Here is a 21,244-nt window from a genome sequence, read left to right as displayed (position 1 = left end):
AATGGAAAAAAGACAGTCTCTTCAATAAATGGTGCTGGGAAAATTGGACAGCCACATGCAGAAAAATGAAACTCGACCATTCTCTAACACCATACACAAAGATAAACTCAAAATGGGTGAAAGACCTCAGTGTAAGACAGGAATCCATCAAAATTCTAGAGGAGAACATAGGCAGTAACCACTTTGACATCAGCCACAGCAACTTCTTTCAAGATACATCTCCAAAAGCTAGTGAAACAAAAGCAAAAATGAACTTTTAGGACTTCATCAAGATAAAAAGCTTCTGCACAGCAAAGGAAACAGTCAACAAAACAAAGAGGCAACCCACAGAATGGGAGAAGATATTAGCAAATGACACTACAGATAAAGGGCTGGTATCCAAGATCTATAAAGAACTTCTCAAACTCAACACCCAAAAAACAAATAAGTCGAAAAAATGGGCAGAAGATATGAAAGGACACTTCTCTGAAGAAGACATACAAATGGCTAACAGACACATGAAAAAATGTTCATCATCATTAGCCATCAGGGAAATTCAAATCAAAACCAAATTGAGATACCACCTTACACCAGTTAGAATGGCAAAAATGGACAGGGAAAGAAACAACAAATGTTGGAGAGATTGTGGAGAAAGGGGAACCCTCTAACACTGGTGGTGGGAATGCAAGTTGGTACAGCCACTTTGGAAAACAGTGTGGAGGTGCCTCAAAAATTAAAAAATAGAGCTACCCTATGACCCAGCAATTGCAGTCCTGGGTATTTACCCCAAAGACACAGATGTCTTCTGTGTCTACATCTGTGTCTACACAGATGACACTACATCTGTGTAGTGAAAAGAAGGGCCGTATGCACCCCAATGTTCATAGCAGCAATGTCTGCAATAGCCAAACTGTGGAGATATCACCATTATTCTATGTGTGTATACCCACTAGGGAAGCACCCACCTCTGGTAGTGTGGGGATAAAGCTGGACTTCAGCAGGATTTTCTAGTTAATTAAACTGTTACTAGATATTTCACAAATGTAGAAGTTTCCTTTTTCCTCTTTCTTCAAAAACAGGTATCCTCCAGTGTGATCCAGGAACAATAAGAGAAGAAATACAGATATTTAGACTCTTCTGCCATGAATGCCAAAGAGTTTTCCATGACCGCTTGATTAATAATGAAGATAAACACTATTTCCATACTATTTTGACAGAAATGGCCAGTAAATATCAATCGTTATGTACCTGTTCTTTTTCTTTCTTTGGTGGGGGGCCTAGAAAAGCAATTTGATTTCTATAAAGAAAAATTAAAATGAGCTTAGATAAAGTAAAGCAAAATGAGTTTTAGTCATTCATGGGTAAAAGTTCTTTCTCTTCAGTGACTCAAATATGTAGAAATATGTGAAATATTAGGAAAATCATTTTATTAAAATTCAGGAAGAATTAATATTTTAAATTCAGTATGCAATTTTAAGTAGAAAAGTGAAAGAAAGAGAACCAGCATTTTGTCTGGTAAGAAGCCAGGATATCTCTAAAGTGCCTCTTATTTATTAAATATATATTCAATATCTATTATTTAATAAAATTTTTATTAATATTAAACATTCTTAATCTTAAATCCAGGGGATTATCAACCAAACTAAAATGGTGTGGTATCAACATGGCTTTCTCTCAACTTTCATTTACTAGTTAAGCCTTCTAAGTAAAGCAACAGCTGATATTCTTCTGTATATCTTATTGAAACACTGCATTCAAGTTTATCATATATGACAAATTGATTTTGTTTTTGAATAGATAAACATTTTGGAATTGCAATTGGCCTGGAATATTTTTTGACTAGACCCATCATCTTTGGAGACTTTATTAAGGCAAGTATCTTGAACTGACTTGCCTATATTTGAAGATAAATGAAGCATTTGCTATTTTACAGTTCAATTTCATATTCAACAAGAACTTTGCATCTGTGAAGATTAAAGATCTAGACCAGGGGTCAGCAAGCTATGGCCTATAGGCCAAATCTATCCCATTGCCCATTTTTGTAAATAAAGTTCTTTGGACACACAGCCACGCCCACTTGACTGTGTGCTGTTCTCACATGACAAGACACAGTGGGGTGGTAGCAACAGAGGCAATATGACCTGCAAAGCCTAAAGTACTTATTATCTGGCCCTTTAGAGAAACAGACTGCTGACTCCTGATCTAGTCACATTCGTTTTGGCAATAGTTTGAATCAGAGACCCATCAAGTTTTTGATTTGGAAGGAAACAGGGGGGTTAGTTTCTTAACTCAGGACTGGCATTCCCCCCACTTACTGTATTCTGTGTGGCTGTTCAGCCTGTGCTCACATGCTTCCAGCAGCTCAGTAGGTAGCCATGCTGCCCTCCTCATTTCAGGGTAGCTCTCATCAGTAGCAAAATTTCTCTGACATTATGCTCCTCAGTTTGTACCCCCAATAACGTGTACCCACCAGCCCTAATTTTGCCTTCTAGAACCGCCTTGAATAAGTCTTCCTTCTAACCAGCCTACCTATGTTGATAGGTAACCATCTCGTTTTACCAAGTTGACTTTTGTTTGGGTACAACATTCCTAGTGTCTCCAAGAGTGCAGGGGCTGTGTCTGTTCTGTTCACCCTAAATCCCCAGCTTCCCGCACAGAGCTCGGTATACAGCAGGCTCTCAATCAGTGCCGGTTAAACAAAAGCACGAACTTGTCTTTGTATTGTATGTATGGAATTACCTCATCACCTATCAATCCCTATCAAATAAAAAAGATAAATAATTTATTTATATGCAATATATCTATTTAAATGTATTATTAAAAACAAAGTCCAAAGTTTGTTTCCAGGTGGTGATTATATTTCCCATGTGTTTCTACTGATATAATCATCAAATGGGAGAATAAAGCAAAGGGAAAGCAACAGTTGGACCCTTCTTAAATTATTTTAGTCACTGGCTCCAAATGAAAATGCCCCCAGGGCAGTTGCCCCAGCAAAGAAAAGACCACATCCACAGGTCCACACAAGACATCAAACAGGAACTTAATTCCTTCTAGTTCACCCCAAATTTCATTCTCCATGATTTATTTAATCAGATGACTGCTGTGTAAAAACTACATGTAGTTCTGGCATGATTGTTTATGACCATAACACTCTGGCATGCATCATTTTCAGCCCATTTAGCTTCTCCGATGTCAACAGCCTGAGAGCAAAAGTACAAACCCAAAGTAAGGTATAGCAAGAAAAACTGGAAACCTATTTCTGAGCTCCTGTGTGAATTTTATAGCAAAGATCATTGAAATTCCAATGTACTATTTGAAGTTAAATGAAATGGATTTTCAGTTACCATGAAAATCTGAGTTTCTTAGTCCCATTTCCTTGGGTTGAAAGCCTTGCGCATATATATATGTGTGTGTATATATATATATATATACACACATACATAAATATATGCAAATATATATGCAAATAATAAAATATGCATGCAAATTATTACATAGTAACATGGATAAAATCATGTTCCCTCCTACGGTTATGAATGTTGGATCATAATTGATCTAACTTGGTCCCTCTCCCATAAATCATCTTATAGTTTGGAGCAGATAAGATTGACCGGATTTATGATGACATGCCTGATATGGAGAAAATCGCAAATGTTCTAGAGGACTATCTTGATGATTATAACCTTACAAATCCCAAAGAAGTAAAGTTGGTGTTCTTCCAGGATGCTATAGAACATGTTTCAAGGTATGTACTATAAAGTGCCCAATAATGCATTGATCTGATTTCTTGTGTATTAAAAGGTAAGAATTAAGTCGTACAAAAGTCTTTAGATTTCTAGATGAACAAAGGCCTATTAGCAAATCTTGCTGTAATGTAAAAGTTATTATATATATATTTATTTATTTTATTATTTATTAATTTATTTATTTTAGAAAGGGGAAAAGAGAGAGAGAGAGCAGGGGTGGGGAGGGGCAGAGGGAGAGGAAGAGAGAGAATCTTAAGCAGGCTTCATGCCCAGTTTGGAGCCCAATGCAGGGCTTGAGCTCAGGACCCTGAGATCATGACTTGAGCCAAAATCAAGAGTCGGACGCTTAACTGACTGAGCCACCCAGGTGCCCCTCCTTATATATTTTAAATATTAGTGGCATGAACTTTCTATGGAGTCCCAGGAGTTATTTTTGCTAAATATTAATAGGTTGTTTTTGTTTTAAATGCCCTATCTCATTACAAAAAAGGATCTAAGGTAGTTTACAGAGATACATGTACAGTATGACAAGGCTGATTACATGCATGCCTAAAGAAAGATGGGGTTCAAGATTATAGCAAAATGAGTGAAATCCAAGGATTGTAGATTCCATCTGTTTATGAGTCTGACTCTTACCCACAAAAGTTTCCTTTGAGAGACATCCCTGACAAATACGTATCCAGCCTGAATATCTGCAGTCCTTGGGGCATACACCACTTTTTTTCCAAATTTTAATTCCAGTATAATTGACATACAGTGTTGTATTAGTTTCGGATGTACAATACAATGATTCAACACTTCTGCACAGTATTCGGTGCTCATCATGACAAGTGCACTCTGAATCCCCTTCACCTATTTCACCCATCGCCCGCTCTGGTAACCATCAGTTTGTTCTCGATAGTTAAGGGTCTGTTTTTTTGTCTCTTTTTTTTTCTTTGTTCTTTTGTTTTGTCTCTTTAATTCCGCATATGAGGGAAATCATAGGATGCACCACTTTTTTAATTTGTTTTAATATTTTATTTATTTATTTGTCAGAGAAAGAGAGAGCACAAGCAGGGGGAGTGGCAGGCAGAGGGAGAGGCAGGCTCCCCGCCGAGCAGGGAGCCGGACGTGGGGCTCGATCTCAGGACCCCGGGATCACAACCCGAGCCAAAGGCAGACGCCCAACCGTCTGAGCCACCCAGGCATCCCAGGATGCACCACTTTTTAAAGTGCATCTGTATACTGTTGGACAATTCCAAGTATTGAAATGACACTTCAAGGATGATGCCAAATCTTCTCCCTGTGACATGTGGTATCTGTCCCATCCTGTGAAGCAGTGACAATAATGGCACTCAGCATGAATATAAAACCATGATATGGAGTATCTCATTAAACTGTGGTAATGCCTCTCTGCGGCTCAATATCCTAATCTCTCTACAAATAAGACTCAGAGAATATTCCAGTGGTCATAATCAATCAATGCAACCCTTGGTGGCTTCATTAGTTCATGATCTCATGGTTCCCAGTGGTTCTGTCTCAATGCAGTTCAAGTCAGACAGCAGCTGGAGTGCCTGGCACATCTCTGCCTCTGTACATACTGCCTGTGTCACTTAGCGCGGCGGCTTCTCCCATGGCTCCGGGCTCCCAAGCTTGTGCCCTGAGAGCGACAGTAGAAGCCAAATGGCCTCTCATGACTTAACCTAGGAAGTCACATAGCATCACTTCTACCATAGCTCTGTTAGTCAATGGAGTGGCACAGGCCCACCCAGTCCACAAGAAGGGGTCAGAGACTCTATCTCTTGACAGGACCAAAGAGCCAGTAGGCCCAGAAATAGTACTGTAGCCATTTTTGGACAATACTGTGTACCACAGAGAGATTAGGTGAATAGTCCAAAGTCCCCAAGCTAGTGAGTCATAGGCAGAGAATCGCATCTAGCCCTTTGACTCTAACTCGGCTGCAGGTGCCTCCACCCAAAATGGATCCAGTTTTTTCATTACAGCCCTCCAAATATTTGAAAATTGTGACTAGGCTCCTCTTAGCGTTGTATTCTCTGGGCAGATATAACCCAGATCTTCCACTATTGCCTGTTAGGGATTATTTCCAGCCTCAACATACTGAGCACTTGATAATTTCTCCACTTTCCACTTAAAATGTGACACCCAGACTTGATACAGTATTCTGTGGAATCCACATTGTGAAGTGTGTGTGAGGACAGGATCTCCCATGGTCTGCTACCATAGCAAGATTTTAATGACTGTTTTTTTCCCTTGTCAACTACATTTTAGTATTGCATCATGTTAAGTTTGACTGTTAAATCCTAGGATTTTTTTTCTATAAACCATAAACAATCAAGTCTTTTACCTTTCCTCTACTTCTGTTTAATTAACTCTAATATGGGAATTTATTTTCATCACAACTCCAGTGTTATACAATAGTTTGTCATGGGGTTGTCGAGATACCACTTGCTTCTCATCTATCCCCCTGACAACATACCCACACACCACCTCCTAACAACGTTTATCCTATAGCTCACACAGGCCCCAAGCCTGCAAAGAAAAAATAATGGCAGTCCCCTGTCTGAGAAACTTCCTGGAGAATAGACCAAATAATAGGTAGAGTCAGCTTAAATTTATTTATAATCTTTCTGACTTTTGTGAAAGATAATCACCAGGCTACTCAAGGATTGCTTAAAATATTACAGGAGGAAATTAAAAGCCATTTGTAGAATGGAGGAGACTTGGTTTTCAGACACATAAAGGGCTGCCATGTGAATAACGATGTAGACATCTTTTTCTAAAGAGGATCAGTAGGTAGGAATTAGAGTAAACAAATTTCTGCTTGTAAGAGTTTTCAAATACCTACTGCTGAGTAGCAATAGAAAGGGCTTCATTATGAACATGAATTAAGGGACAATTACTAAATATTCAGTAATTTGGCAGACACTACATTTCCATTTGTTGGTGACATTTTAGACTTTTTTTTTTTTGCATAGGATAAGTGGATAAAAGCCTTCTCAACTCAGAAAAAAAAAAAATTGTTTTTACTTTAGAGCCTGTGTTTTCAAAGGGCAATTTGCTCCAGGCTGTTTCCACCTATTACATATGCCTAAAGTTGTCACCACACTTCAAGGATGGTAAAACAGATCTCTATGAAAATGTAAGCCATTAATGAGGACAGCCATCTCTTATCTACTACAGTAGAGAAAATGTAACCTAATGAAGGGGGTTTTCTATCTCTGGATATGTAAGTTGACGGGAAGAAGAACACTGGAAACAGAATGGACAAGTTATTTGTTTCCAATAATCTAGGATGAAAATAATCAAATTACTGTACTATACATGAAACAAGGAAAGAGTAACATATAAAATGCAAGATTTTTATAATAGTCAATATTTCATCTACTGTCAAACATGTGCACATTATGGAAAACAATAGCAAAACATTATTACATATCCCTTTACCTCTCAATTTTATACCTACCTGGGTGACTGAAGAGAAATAAACAATAATCTGTTGTGTCTTCTATAAGATGTGCCACTGTGTTAGAGACATAACAGTGGAAATGGTGCCTAAATCATCTGTTTGCTTACTCTAGTTGGCAAAAGATCCTAGGAAAGGAGCCAACAAACTTCTTTTATAAAGGGCCGGGTAATAAATATTTTAGACTCTGCAGGTCATATTGTCCCTGTCACAACTACTCAATTCTGCCATTGAAACACAAAAGCAGGGCGCCCGGGTTGCTCAGTCGGTTAAGGGTCTGCCTTCGGCTCAGGTCATGATCCCAGTATCCTGGGATCGAGTCCCACATTAGATTCCCTGCTCAGTGAGGAGTCTGCTTCTCCCTCTCCCTCTACCCCTCCCTCCTGCTTGTTCTCTCTCTGTCTCTAATAAATAAATAAAATCTTTTAAAAAAAGAAAGAAAGAAAAGAAATACAAAGTCTTTCTCTACTTTGCTGCCTGCAGGATTGCCCGCATGATCCGTCAGGAAAGAGGCAACGCCCTGCTTGTTGGAGTAGGAGGCACAGGAAAGCAGTCTCTTACAAGACTTGCAGCTCACATATGTGGTTACAAATGTTTGCAAATTGAACTGAGCCGGGGATATAATTATGACAGTTTTCACGAAGACCTGAGGAAGTTGTACAAACTGGCTGGTGTAGATGACAGGAATATGGTCTTTCTCTTCACGGACACCCAGGTATATGTTTAAATAGCTAAAGTACAAGTGTCATGATCATGAGTGTGCTTTGAATAGTTTGTATGATGTAGTTCAAGGAACCGTTCCCTCGTATAGCAGATGTCTTAGACCTTGTAAAAGACTTTTATACTACATTTTCATTTATTTTACCAACCATTTTCTTACCCTTTAAATTCTGAGTAAGTAAATATGATCAAAGATTAAGGGGGTGAGAGAGGTTTGAGCTTTTCTTTGAGAAGGACATGGATAGTAGAAAGTAATAAATTGTTTCTGTAGCAGTAAATATAAGGAAGTTATTCCCTAACTGAAATCAATTAGGGAAATATGCCTTACACAAGAAAAGGAAAATAATGATGTCTGTTTTAGGGTTAAATTAACTTTAAAATTAAAATAGATTACATGATTACATCTATGTCTATAAGAACCAATTTAACTGATCTCGAATTTATTCTAAAGAAGAAAATTTTCTACATTGACTATACTTGGGCATTTCAACATTAGGGAAAATAAACTTTTATAGAAATTAAGCAGGAATAAAAACGTGATAGATCTGATGCATAAATATCTTAAATTATTTTAAATTAAGTACAGTCATAAAATGGGAAAATATTTTTAACATCTGTGACATGCAGGGAATTTATATCTGAATATATAAATATTTTTTACAAATGAGAAAGGACCCCTAGCCAAATGTCTATACACCACCAGCTCTGGCCACCAACAACGATTGAGTGGAAAATAAAGCAAGCAGAGACAATTATCCACAGAGCAAAGCCAGGGGGTCCATTCAGAAAGGAAACTTGGGGTACAGGTTGGCTTGAGTCAAGACCACAAAGAGAGAGCCTTTCCGGCCTTGGAGCCAGTTCTCCTGTTCCACCCTGGCAGAGAAACTAATTTGTAACTTCACCCATTGCTGAACACAGCTTTTAGCCCACCTGACCAGAAACCTAACCAGAGTACACAAGCAGCTGCATGGCCCATCTAGCAGCCCTGCTCCCTGTCTGCAAAGCAGAACCAGTGGCTTCATCTGGCCAGAGAATTCAGTGCACAGCCTTGCTTTATTTAGGTCCCCAAACAATGAGGCATGGGGGCCTTGGGTCTTACTCCACTGACACCAGGACAGGGAAGCTAATTCATAGCCTTACCTGTTACTGAGTATAGTACCCAGTCCCAGCCATCGAGAAAGCCAGGCCAGAGAATCTAGGCAACCACATAGCCCATCCTACAAACCTTGCTTGCGGAGGGAACCAAGTCAGCAGTCCTGTCCAACTGTTCTCAGCCAGTAGGACCCCACCTCCAATCTCAGAGCTTGGGCAGTGGCCTCACCCCAAAGTAGACCCTGGCAGCAAGCCCCGCCTGCTCAAGGATTGCTAGCTGACATGTCCAGAAACCCAAACTAAGCAGACTGGTGAATTGTCTCTGCCACAGCAAACCTGTAAAGTCTGGAAGAGGAAACCACTTCCTCAAATGAGCAGATACCAGTGTAAGGAATCAAGGATCATGAAAAATCAGGTAAACGTGACACCACCAAAGAAAATGAAGAAAGCCCCGATAACTGACCCTAAATAAATGGAGATCGATGAACTGTCAAATAAAGAACTCAGAATAATTCTCTTGAAGAAATTTAGTGAGCTCTAAGAACACACAGACAACTAAACAAAATTGGGAAAATGATGGATGAACAGAACAAGAAGTTCAACAAGGAAAAAGAAACCATCAAAAAACCCGAACAGAAATCCTGAACTGAAAAATACAATGACTGATCTGAAGAATTCAATGGAGAGCTTCAGAAGCACACTTGACCATGCGGAAAAAAGAATCAGTCACTTAAAAGACAGGACATTTGAAATTATCCAGTCAGAGGCACAAAAAGAAAAAAGAATGAAAAAGCCTACAGAACTGATAGGACATAATGAAAAGAAATAATGTCCAAATTATGAGAATTCCAGAAGAAGAGAAAGAAAAAGAAAAAAAAATATACTTAAAGTAATAATGGCTGAAAACTTTCCAAACCTGGAGAGAGAAATGGATATCCAGATCCATGAGGCTCAAATAGGTTGAACCTGAAAGGTTCATTATAATTAAATATATAAAAAACTCATACAACTCAATAGGAAAAAAAAATTCAATTTAAAAAAATGGGCAGAGGACCTGAATAGACAATTTTCCAAAGAAGACATGCACATGTCCAACAGAACAGGTACATGAAGAGATACTCAACATCAGTAATATCAGGGAAATGCAAATCAAAACCACAATGAGATCACCTCACACAATTACATGCCAACAAATTGAATAACCTGGAAGACATGGATAAAATCCTAGAAACATATAGCCTACCATGGCTATCATCAAAAAGACAAGGGACAACAAGCATTGGCAAGGATGTGGATAAACAGGAACCGTGTGCACTGTTGGTGGGAATTAAATTGGTGCAGCTGCTCTCTTTTGGCTTTCGGCTCAGAGGAGGCAAAAGTGCAACTGTCTTTGGTCATCCTGAATCCAGGTTCATCCGACACCAACCACCTCTGCCATACCACCTAAATTTGACCCCAACGAGATCAAAGTCATGTACCTGAGGTACACAGGTGGCGAAGTCAGTGCCATGTCTGCCCTGGCCCCGAAGATAGGCCTGCTGGGTCTGTCTCCAAAAAAGGTTGGTGATGACATCACCAAGGCGACTGGTGATTGGAGGGGTCTAAGAATTACAGTAAAACTGACCGTTCAGAACAGACAGGCCCAGATTGAAGTGGTACCTTCTGTCTCTGCCCTAATTATCAAAGCCCTCAAGGAACCACCAAGAGACAGAAAGAGGCAGAAAAGCATTAAGCACAGTGGAAATATCACTTTTGATGAGATTGTCAATATTGCCCAACAGATGCAACACCGATCTTTAGCCAGAGAACTCTCTGGAACCATTAAAGAGATCCTGGGGACTGCCCAGTCTGTGGGCTGTAATGTTGATAGCTGCCACCCTCATGACATCGTAGATGACATCAACAGTGGTGCGGTGGAATGCCCAGCAAGCTAACTACAAAGGAAAATGTTTCAATAAAGGATCATTTGACAACCCCCCCAAAATAATAATAATAAAAAATAAATTGGTGCAGCCACTATGGAAAACAATATGGAGGTTCCTCAAACACTTAAAAATAGAACTACCATATGATCCAGCAATCCCACTTCTGGGTATATATCTAAAGGAAATGAAAACAAGATCTCAAAGATGTTTATTGCAGCATTATTCACGATAGTCAAGATATGGAAACAACCTAAGTGTCCATCAATAAATGAATGGATAAAGAAGATATGGCATGTATATATACACACGCGCGCACACACACACACACACACACACACATAAGTATACACACACAGAGACCCATAATGGAGTATTGTTCAGCCATGAGGAAGAAGGAAATCCTGCTGTTTACAAGAACATGGATGAAACTTGAGGACATTATGCTAAATGAAATAGTCAACAGAGAAAGATAAATACTGTATGATATCACTTATATGTGGATCTAAAAGAAGCCAAATTCACAGAAACAGAAAGCATAGTGGTTACCAGGGGCTGGAGGATGGGGAAAATGGTGAGATGTTGGTCAAAGGGCAAAGGGTACAAACGTCCAGTTATAAGATGAATTAAGTTCTAAGAATCTAATGTACAGCATGGTGACTATAGTTAACGAAACTTATATACTTTAATGTGCGAAGAGAGTAAACCTGAAATGTTCTCACCACAAAAAAAAAAAAAAGAAATGGTAATTATGTGATGTGATGGAAGTGTTAACTAATACCATAGTGGTAATCATGTTGCAATATGTAAGTGTAGCAAATCAATACATTGTATACCTTAAATTTACAAAATGTTATATGTCAATTATATCTCAATAAAGCTGGAAAATAAATACAAATACAGTCTTTTTCAAATGAAAAGAAGACAAGCCATCAATAGAAGAAATTTTAAAATGTAATAAAATGTGAATAGGAAGTTAGGAAGTCCCCCCCCCCAAAAAAAATATCAAGGGCTTTAAACACCTGAAGAAATGTTCAGCCTCACCAGTAACCAAAGAAATTTCAGTAAAGATAAATGTCAGGGGTTGGCCTTGCACACAGACAAAGGTTAAAAAATCATAATATGCAGTATTTTTTATTATTATTATTTTTTAAAGATTTTATTTGTTTATTTGACAGAGAGAGAGAGAGATAGTGAGAGCAGGAACACAAGCAGGGGGAGTGGGAGAGGGAGAAGCAGGCTTCCAGCCGAGTAGGGAGCCCAATGAATGCGGGGCTCAATATGGGGCTCGATCCCAGAACCCCGGGATCATGACCTGAGCCGAAGGCAGATGCTTAACAACTGGGCCACCCAGGCGTCCCCATAATATGCAGTATTGACAAAGGTGTCAAGAAATAGGCCTTGCATAGACCTCACTTGTGAATTAGCAAAATCATCTGGAAGGTAACTGGCAATATGCAGTTAAAGCCCTTAAATTTCTCTTACTTATAATCACAGCTGCATATAAAGTTGTATGTACAAGAAAATCTAATACAGTATTTTAAAATAACAGTTAATTTTAAATAGCCTCATTTTTCAATGAGTCACACAAGTAAATTGTGCTATAATTATACAATAGGACAGTTTGTAAAAAATTTGAAATTACTATGTGGAAATACACATTAATTAATGTGAGAAGTATTTATGATGTGTTGTTACATCATAACACATATACAAATCATCTACCATATAGGTTCTTTGGTTTAATGTATAACTAAACAGACATGCTGTATATACAATTAGAAAATGTCTGGGTCATGGGATTGTGAGTGATTTTTTTATTTTCTTAATTTTGTTTATCTGTAGTTTCTTATTATTCTGAAATTAAAATATTTCTTATAGAAGTTTAATGTTGCCTTTAAAAATAAAGCAAGTTATATAAAAAGGTTCTTAAATGTTAAAGCTCCAGAGATCAAGTCAGACTGTCTTGCTCCACTTTAAGCAAACAAAAGGCTATTATACCCTTTTGAAAGCCCCAATCAGTCTCAAATATTCAATGTTAATGGAGAGTAAACATAACCATAATAACTGAAATTAATGTATGTATGTGTGTGTATATATATAAAACTATTATAACTATGAGAAGTTGAGAGAAACAAGACATTAAAAATTTTTTTCTTTTTCTTTTTTTTTAAGATTTTTTTATTTATTCATTTGAGACACAGAGATACAGAGAGAGAGAGAGAACATGAGTAGGGGGAGAAGCAGAGGGAGGGGGAGAAGCAGGCCCCCGTCAAGCTGGGAGCCCGATGAGGGGCTCAATCCCAGGACCCTGGGATCGTGACCTGAGCCGAAGGCAGACGCTCAACCATCTGAGCCACTCAGGCGCCCCAAGACATTAAAAATTTTAATTTGCTATTTCTAGCAAATACAAAGTAGTTGTAAGTATGTTTAGATAATATGAAGAATATAATTCCTAAGCTGGAATTAATGGCTATATACTACATTTATATTTTACAAAGAAAATACTTTCTAATACTACTGAAGGTTTACAAAAATTGATCATATGTTAGGCTTAAACAAATTTTCAATAAATTCAAAAAAGCATAAACTATGGTGATAACATTCTTTGTCCATGCTCTAATTAAAGGAGAAATTAATGATGTGGCTCAGGACTTTAAAACTTTCATATAGGGGTGCCTGGGTGACTCAATAGGTTAAAGCATCTGCCTTGGGCTCAGGTCATGATCCCGGGGTCCTGGGATCGAGCCCAGCATAGTGGTCCTTTCTCTCTCTATCCCTCCCCTCACTTGCATGCCTATGTGTGTATATTGGGGAGCCTGCTTCTCCCTCTCCTCCCTGCTCGTGCTGTCTCTTGCTAGCTCTCTCTCTCTCTTAAGTAAATAAAATCTTCAAAAAAAATTTCATATAAAAATTTCCTGAGTCAAGAACATCAAAATTTAAATCTCTATTTAGAGAACAGGGAAAATGAACTTAATATAAATAAAAATCTGTGAATGCAGTCAAACAGTTCTTAGGATTAAATTTATAGATTTTAATAAAAAATTAGAAACTACATGTGTTAGTTGACTTAAAAGTTCAGGAAAATAAAGATCCCAAGGAAACAACAACAAAAAAAAGTGAATAATAAGATAAAAGCAGAAATAAGTAAATCAGAACAAAGAACTAACTAGTGTTTGCTCTTGGGGAAAATTAACAAGACACAATTATGCCAACTTCAAGAAAAAACAAAAAGTTACAAGTGAAGAAAATAAAACAACAGATATTTTGTCATTGTTAAATATATAGAACTCAAACTTTTTAACACTAAAAAGTGAACTGAAACAAAAGGATAATTTGTACATTTCTTGAATATTTGAATCAATTATTAGAGGCAAAAGTTTTATTTTATAATATGAAAACTCATTCAAATTTAAAATTAAATTCCAATATTTAAATGGTTACAGTTTGGACAGATTTTTTAATGGATAATAATAAATGTGGAATCATATTTGCCCTTGCTAATAATCAAAGAAATGCAAATTAAATTCTCCCAAAGCAAAATTCTCCCTAAACTAGCAAAAATAAATGTTAAAGTTTAATGAAATCTTACTTGAATTGAATGGGAAATTTAAAAATCTTCAAAATCCAGAAACTATTCATGCATTTTAATTGCTGATCCCACTCCTGGGAATTTTTTTATTTAAGATTTATTTATTTGATTGAGAGAGAGAGAGAGAGCACAAGCAGTGGGGCATGGGGGAGGAACAGAGGGAGAGGGAGAAGCAGGCTCCCTACTGAGCAGGGAGCCCAACACCGGGTTCAATCCCAGGACCCTGAGATCATGACCTGAGCAGAAGGCAGATGCTTAACTGACTGAGCCACCCAGGCACCCCCCACTCCTGGGAATTTATCCCCAGGAAATAATCCAACTGGGGAGAAAATCTATAGACCTACATATGTTCTTAAAATGTAAACAAGACTGTGGACCATTTAAGTCTATGTAAAAATAGGGCATATCAGCTCAATAGTGTGTTATGCTCCCATTAATGGTTATAAATACAATGAGTACTCTACAGAATTATGGATAAATATTTATGAGAAAATGTTAGCTGAAAAAGGGCAGAATATAAAATGGTTGCACAGGGGTGCCTGGGTAGCTCAGTCAGTTAAGCATCCAACTCTTGGTTTCAGCTCAGGTCATGATCTCATGGGTCGTTGGATCCAGCCCCACGTTGGGCTCCATGCTCATCAGGGAGTCTGCTTGAAAATTTTCTCTCTCTGCCCCTCCCCTCACTTGCATGCCTATGTGTGCATGTGTGCTCTCTCTTTCTCAAATAAACAAAATTTTATTTTTTTTAAAGATTTTATTTATTTATTTGACAGAGAGAGACAAAGCGAGAGAGGGAACACAAGCAGGGGGAGTGGGAGAGGGAGATGCAGGCTTCCAGCGGAGCAGGGAGCCCAGTGCGGGGCTCGATCCCAGCACCCTGGGATCATGACCTGAGCCGAAGGCAGATGCTTAACGACTGAGCCACCCAGGTGCCCCTAAACAAATTTTTTAAATAAATAAAAAAATAAATGTAAAATAAAATGTTTGTACATGTTACTTGAACCATGTGAAAGATGAATTCCTTTTTTTTTTTTTTAAGATTTTATTTATTTGACAGAGAGAGACACAGCGAGAGAGGGAACACAAGCAGAGGGAGTGTGAGAGGGAGAAGCAGGCTTCCCGTGGAGCAGGGAGCCCGACGTGGGGGTCGATCCCAGGACCCTGGGATCATGACCTGAGCTGAAGGCAGCCGCCTAATGACTAAGCCACCCAGGCATCCCAAAGATGAATTCCTTTTAAGAAACAATACAGGAAAGGGGCATCTGGGTGGCTCAGTCATTATGCATCTGCCTCCGGCTCAGGTCATTGAGCCCCGCGTCGGGCTCCGTGCTCTGCGGGAAGCCTGCTTCTCCCTCTCCCACTTACCCCTGCTTGTGTTCCCTCTCTCGCTGTGTCTCTCTCTGTCAAATAAATAAATAAAATCTTAAAAAAAAGAAAAAGCAGCAATATAGGAATGAAAAATGAAAGCTCAATGTACTTCTGTGTTAGAATATTCAGTCTAATTTTTAAGATTATTTTCTCTTAAAGATAAAATTAACTCAATGTGAATTTTGATTAAATATTTCGTTTACAATTTACACGTAATAAATGTAAACCGGTTGGGTGAGTTACAATGATCACTCTGCTTTCTTCTACAGATTGTAGTGGAGGAGTTCCTGGAAGATATAAATAACATCCTGAACTCAGGTGAAGTGCCCAATTTATTTGAAAAGGATGAACTGGAACAGGTTTTAGCAGCCACCAGACCAAGGGCGAAAGAAGTAGGCATTTCTGAGGGGAACAGAGATGAGGTAGGACATGTCACAGTGGTGATATGGCTTTAGTAAAACAAAACGTTGTGTTAGCCTTCCTTTCCTTTTTTTCTTTTTTTTTCTTTTTTTCCTTTTTAACAATCTACAAATCCCTTTGAGGAGTCCATGGATGGATGTTTTTTCCAATATAATTGGTTTCCTTTGTAATTCTATGTATTTTACTCCCTGCATTCAAAGCATTGGTTCACCTGACTTCCAAAGAGGTCAGTGGAAAGCAGAAAACAGAAACCCTACTGCCCCACGGAGGTCATAGTCTTGTCCAAACTGGACAGTTTACCATATCCTTCTTTCAGCACAAAAGGATTTCACATATCCTCAGTGCCCTGCCTGAGGAGTGCAGTACTTTTGATTCCCTTGCCTATCAGCAAGGTCAGAGCACCTGAAACAGAAATGGATTTGCCCATGTCTCTGGGCCCAGCCCCACCCAAGGAACAACCCAGCTCCTGCTCTCTTCCATTTCACTAACACGGTGCTGGATTCCATACACTGCTACTGGCCCACCCCTGTGCTTTCCCTTGCTTCTGGACGTTCTTCAATTTTTTGACCATTCTTTCTTAGGCCTTCTCCTCTGTGTCCTCTTGTGAGATCTCCTCTACTACTAGGTCAGGGCTTGTACATACAAACAGCAGGGTCTACTTCAGCTGACAAAAGCAGAAAGGGGTTTATTTGAGGAACACAGAATCACTGGGAGAGCCCAAGAAAGGGACTCCAGGCTGAGTTCCTCAGCATGACCATGAGATGCACGTGGTAGAAGTCAGTGGTCAGGGAAGCTGCCGAGCCTGGAAGCCACTGAACCCATCAGCAATCAGCATGCTGCTGCTTCGGCTGCCGGCTCCAAAGCCACACATCCCCAGCCTTGTCAGAACATAGCTGACAGAAGGAGCCGCATCCACAAACGGTTGCTCCAGGCCCACGCCACTTCGGCCAGACTCTGCCCCTACACAAATTGTGGCCCTGCCCCTGTCTCTCTCTTCAGTGGCCTCTACCCCAAAGTAAAAACTTGTAGGAAGACCTCTCTCCACCTTACTCAAGAGACCTCCTTAAATACGCCGATGAGGAAAACCTACATCACATCCAGAATCCTAGTTGCAATGGAGTCTGCCAAATGTCATTTTTAATCTTTCCAGACTGCATGAGGGGTTGGAATGGAGGTTGACCAAAACAATTCGCGCATCTGCTACACTAACATGTTTTTATTTAGTATTGGTAAACCAGAGGCATTAGCTAACACTTATTTTCATTGTTACTTCACCCTTATTTTAATTGAAATATATCTTTTTGTCAGGTGTTTCAGCACTTTATCAGCAGAGTCCGTCAGAAGCTGCACATTGTTCTCTGTATGAGCCCTGTCGGGGAGGCCTTTCGGTCCCGATGCCGGATGTTTCCATCCCTTGTGAACTGCTGCACTATTGATTGGTTTGTCCAGGTTGGTGACATACCAGGATACCTCTCTGGGAAGCTGGATTCACTTGATTTTTTTTTTTTTAAGTAGGCTCCACGCCCAAGGCAGAGTCCAACACGGGGCTTGAACTCATGACCCTGAGATCAAGACCTGAGCTGAGATCAAGAGTCAGAGGCTTAACTAACTGAGCCACCCAGGTGCCCCTGGATTCACTTGATTTTAAAGGGGTAACACATTGCCCAAAAATAACTCAAGGGTACTTGCATTAGCTTTAAACCCTGCTAGGAATTTACTCATATACAGGAGATGACAATGATAAAGACCTAACAAAGGCTAAACAGAATTTATAAAGGAAGAGGAGACTGTGGAATTTAGCAATGTAGAAATTATTGGTCATCTTGACAAGAACTTGGTTTCAGTGGAGTGAAGGGGGAGAAGGTTCAAGAGAGAAGAGACGAGAGGAATCAGAGACAGTGAACAGAGGCAACTCTTTCAAGAAGTTTTGCCCCAAAAGAACACCAAGAGCTGGGTAGTAGCTACAAGGGTATGGTGAGGTTAAGAGAAAAGTGTTTTTAAGTGGGAAACACAAATAGCATGTGTGTGTGCCGATGGAAGTGATCCAGAAAAGAAATAGATTGACGGAGCAGCAGACAGACTTAAGTGTAGTTGTGCCAAGGGCATTGAATAGGCAAGACGAGATGGGATGGAGTCATCAGTAAAGGGGTCAGCCCGGGCAGGGAGCATGCACAGCATACCCCAGAGGAACAGGAGCGGGGGACAGAGTATATGAGCACAGATAACAGGGAGATGGGAAGATGTGGGGGTGAGAGCTCACTGAATTCTGTTTTCATTGCTTCTATTTCTTTTCGTGATGTGGGAAGCAAGGTCATCAGCTGAAAATGAAGTGGAAAGAGGAGGTGTTAGCAGTCTATAGAAGCTTTTCTGGGCTGCTCTAAGAACCCACTTGAGCTAGTTGTCACGAAGTTAAAGTGAGGCCAGGCGCAAGGTTGTGTGTTTTTCTCTAGCCGTCCACACAGTCACAGACATGGGGTAACAAGAGAGTTGCATTTAGCTAAGGTTCCAGTGAGTGCAGAGAAGCAAGAAAGGAGCAAAGAAGTTGAAGAGGTGAAGAGGACAGTGATTATAATAATGGACCTGCATAATAAACAGAGTAAGGACGTGAGGTCCTCGTAATGTATGTGATTTTATTCATGGAGTTATTCTAAATACACCCATTCATTTATTCATTCAATTAACAAATCCTGATTCAACAACTTCCATGTGCCAGACACTGTGCTAGGGATAGAAAACGCAGCCCCAGATCCCTCTCTAATGAACACAGCCATTCCATTCATTACATATTACAGACATGAGTAGGAATTCATTGGGTAAAAGGGGGGACAAAGCAAGGAAGAGGTCCAGAGAAACACATTTTCTTACTTGTTAAAATGTATATTATAGAAATGAGCAAGAGACTTTCCAAATTATATCTTTATTTTCAGTGGCCTAGAGAAGCACTTCTTTCTGTATCAAAGACGTTTTTCGCAAACGTGGATGCTGGAAAAGAAGAACTGAAAGAAAAGCTTTCCCTCATGTGCGTGAACGTTCACTTGAGCATCTCCACTATGGCAGAACGCTATTACACAGAGCTCCGCAGACGGTACTACACAACGCCTACCTCCTACTTGGAACTCATCAATCTCTTCCTGACTATGCTGAGTGAGAAAAAGAAGCAGTTGGTTTCTGTAAGTATAATATTATCAATAAAAAAAACTTTTTTTTTTTTTTTTGCTTGAACTCAAAACTTGCCACAACTAGCAGAAGTTCTACATGCCACCTTACCTGCTGGAGCCTTCTCCATCCCCACATGTGCCCTTGACAACCTGCGACAGACAAAAAGATGAAAAGAATGTCTCATGCTGTCGGCCGAGAGGCCTTCCCCTTCCTTGACATGTATATTTTTTCTACTGTCATTTACCTAACTGTGCCTCTGTAGAATGAGACAGACATTGTAACAGCATCAAAGTGAGGCGGTAAGTTAGACATCTCTGCAATATTTCATGAGGAGGAGAACCTTTGTTAAGCAGCAGAGATGGAGTTTCGGTGGCCTAACGTGTGTCCATAGTTGCCATTAAGAGCAAGGACTTCAGTGTCAGGCAGACCATATACAACCTATGTTCTGCCTCTTTCTTGCTGCACAACCCTGAGCACATTTTGTAACTTCTAGGTCTTAGTAGAAAATAAGGTTTAGAAATTTCTACATCTACCGCTTGGATTGTTGTGGAGTTTAAATAAGATACTGTTTGTGAAGGGCTTAGAATATGATCTGACACCTGTGAGGTGCTCAGGAAAGAGTGGCTGCCATCACGATCTCCATCAGCAGGCTATTAACATGAGCTGAAATTGTCAACATTTTAATCAAAATTAAAATAGAAGTATAGACCATTAAGGTATTTTTAATGTTTTTCAGAGGATTTTTACTTGGTAAATAAATACATGCTTTGTAAAATAACTTGGTAGATATTTTGAAACCTGTCAATTTGAACCAGGCTTTCTGACTCACCTTCAAAAAATAGTTATTCCCGGTTGCCTCTTCTTCTAAGTACTGCCTCTTTGATCCTAGTCAGAAGTTCCTTACCACTGGGAAGTAGGGTTCAGATGCAGCAACCAGAGCTGAGTCCCCAGATCACTGACAAGTTCCTAGCTCTGCTTACCCATCTTGACGAAACAAGTTCCTAGAGCTGTGGCCTCCAGAAATTCCTATCTGAACTTACCCCTCGTTCATTCAACAGTCTACCAAGCTACCAAGCTACCAAGCTAAGGGAATAAAAATAATATGATGTGGTTCCTCAGTGAGCCCACAGTCCGGTGACATGCCAACCGCTGTGACTAGGGGGCATGGATCTACACCCACCGTGGTGAATGTCATGGTCATTTCCTAGAGTTCTGTTACCTGAAGATTTCTGTCTGTTCACAATTTTAAGTATTACAAACTGATTTACCAGTTCTGTAAATGTAAAATTCTAGTACGTGAGTAAGAGATGCCAAGAAACGTATAGTTTACAATATTCATTATAATAGATATTTTTATTGTCATCTAGGCACGTGACCGGGTGAAGAACGGTCTCACCAAGCTATTAGAAACAAACGTACTAGTAGATAAAATGAAATTAGAACTTTCAGCTTTAGAACCTGTCCTTTTTCAAAAATCACAAGATGTTGAAGCCCTGATGGACAAATTGGCAGTAGATCAAGAAAATGCTGATCAGGTATGCATACCCTGACATCGTGGGTGAAAAGGTTTTGATCACCAACTGATCACCTATATATCATGACATGGGATTGGATTTTTTTAATTTTATATGTCTTTAAAATAATTAAGTGATAGTTTTAACAATGCTTTTAAGTTGTAAACAACCTACCTTCAATGAATCAGCCTGGTTCTCACCCTGAGAATGAGTGAACACAATGAATGGGACAGAGAGTGGTGAGAAAAGTACCCCCAACAAATATAAAG

At 39.4% G+C, this 21,244-nt stretch overlaps 1 protein-coding gene across 2 annotated transcripts in view; it reads left to right on the top strand.

Annotated features, from left to right (window-relative positions):
- The window catches only part of DNAH6 (dynein axonemal heavy chain 6), a 213,209-nt gene that overhangs the window by 114,886 nt on the left and 77,079 nt on the right, over nucleotides 1-21,244 (top strand). For both annotated transcript variants that reach the window (XM_088026190.1, XM_028122448.2), the window contains exons 42-49: nucleotides 1,059-1,205; nucleotides 1,777-1,850; nucleotides 3,570-3,724; nucleotides 7,672-7,903; nucleotides 16,152-16,304; nucleotides 17,611-17,751; nucleotides 19,230-19,472; nucleotides 20,829-20,996. In XM_088026190.1, the coding sequence (XP_087882316.1) occupies nucleotides 1,059-1,205; nucleotides 1,777-1,850; nucleotides 3,570-3,724; nucleotides 7,672-7,903; nucleotides 16,152-16,304; nucleotides 17,611-17,751; nucleotides 19,230-19,472; nucleotides 20,829-20,996 (1,313 nt within the window). The remainder of the gene's footprint in view (nucleotides 1-1,058; nucleotides 1,206-1,776; nucleotides 1,851-3,569; nucleotides 3,725-7,671; nucleotides 7,904-16,151; nucleotides 16,305-17,610; nucleotides 17,752-19,229; nucleotides 19,473-20,828; nucleotides 20,997-21,244) is intronic.

Source organism: Eumetopias jubatus, unplaced genomic scaffold (genome assembly GCF_037043125.1).
Source record: "Eumetopias jubatus isolate StellerSeaLion01/CBP00866 unplaced genomic scaffold, mEumJub1_p1.0 scaffold_9, whole genome shotgun sequence".
In the NCBI taxonomy this organism is placed as follows: Eukaryota; Metazoa; Chordata; class Mammalia; order Carnivora; family Otariidae; genus Eumetopias; species Eumetopias jubatus.
Note: the sequence above shows the minus strand (reverse complement) of the source record. Positions and strands in the feature narration are given on the sequence as shown.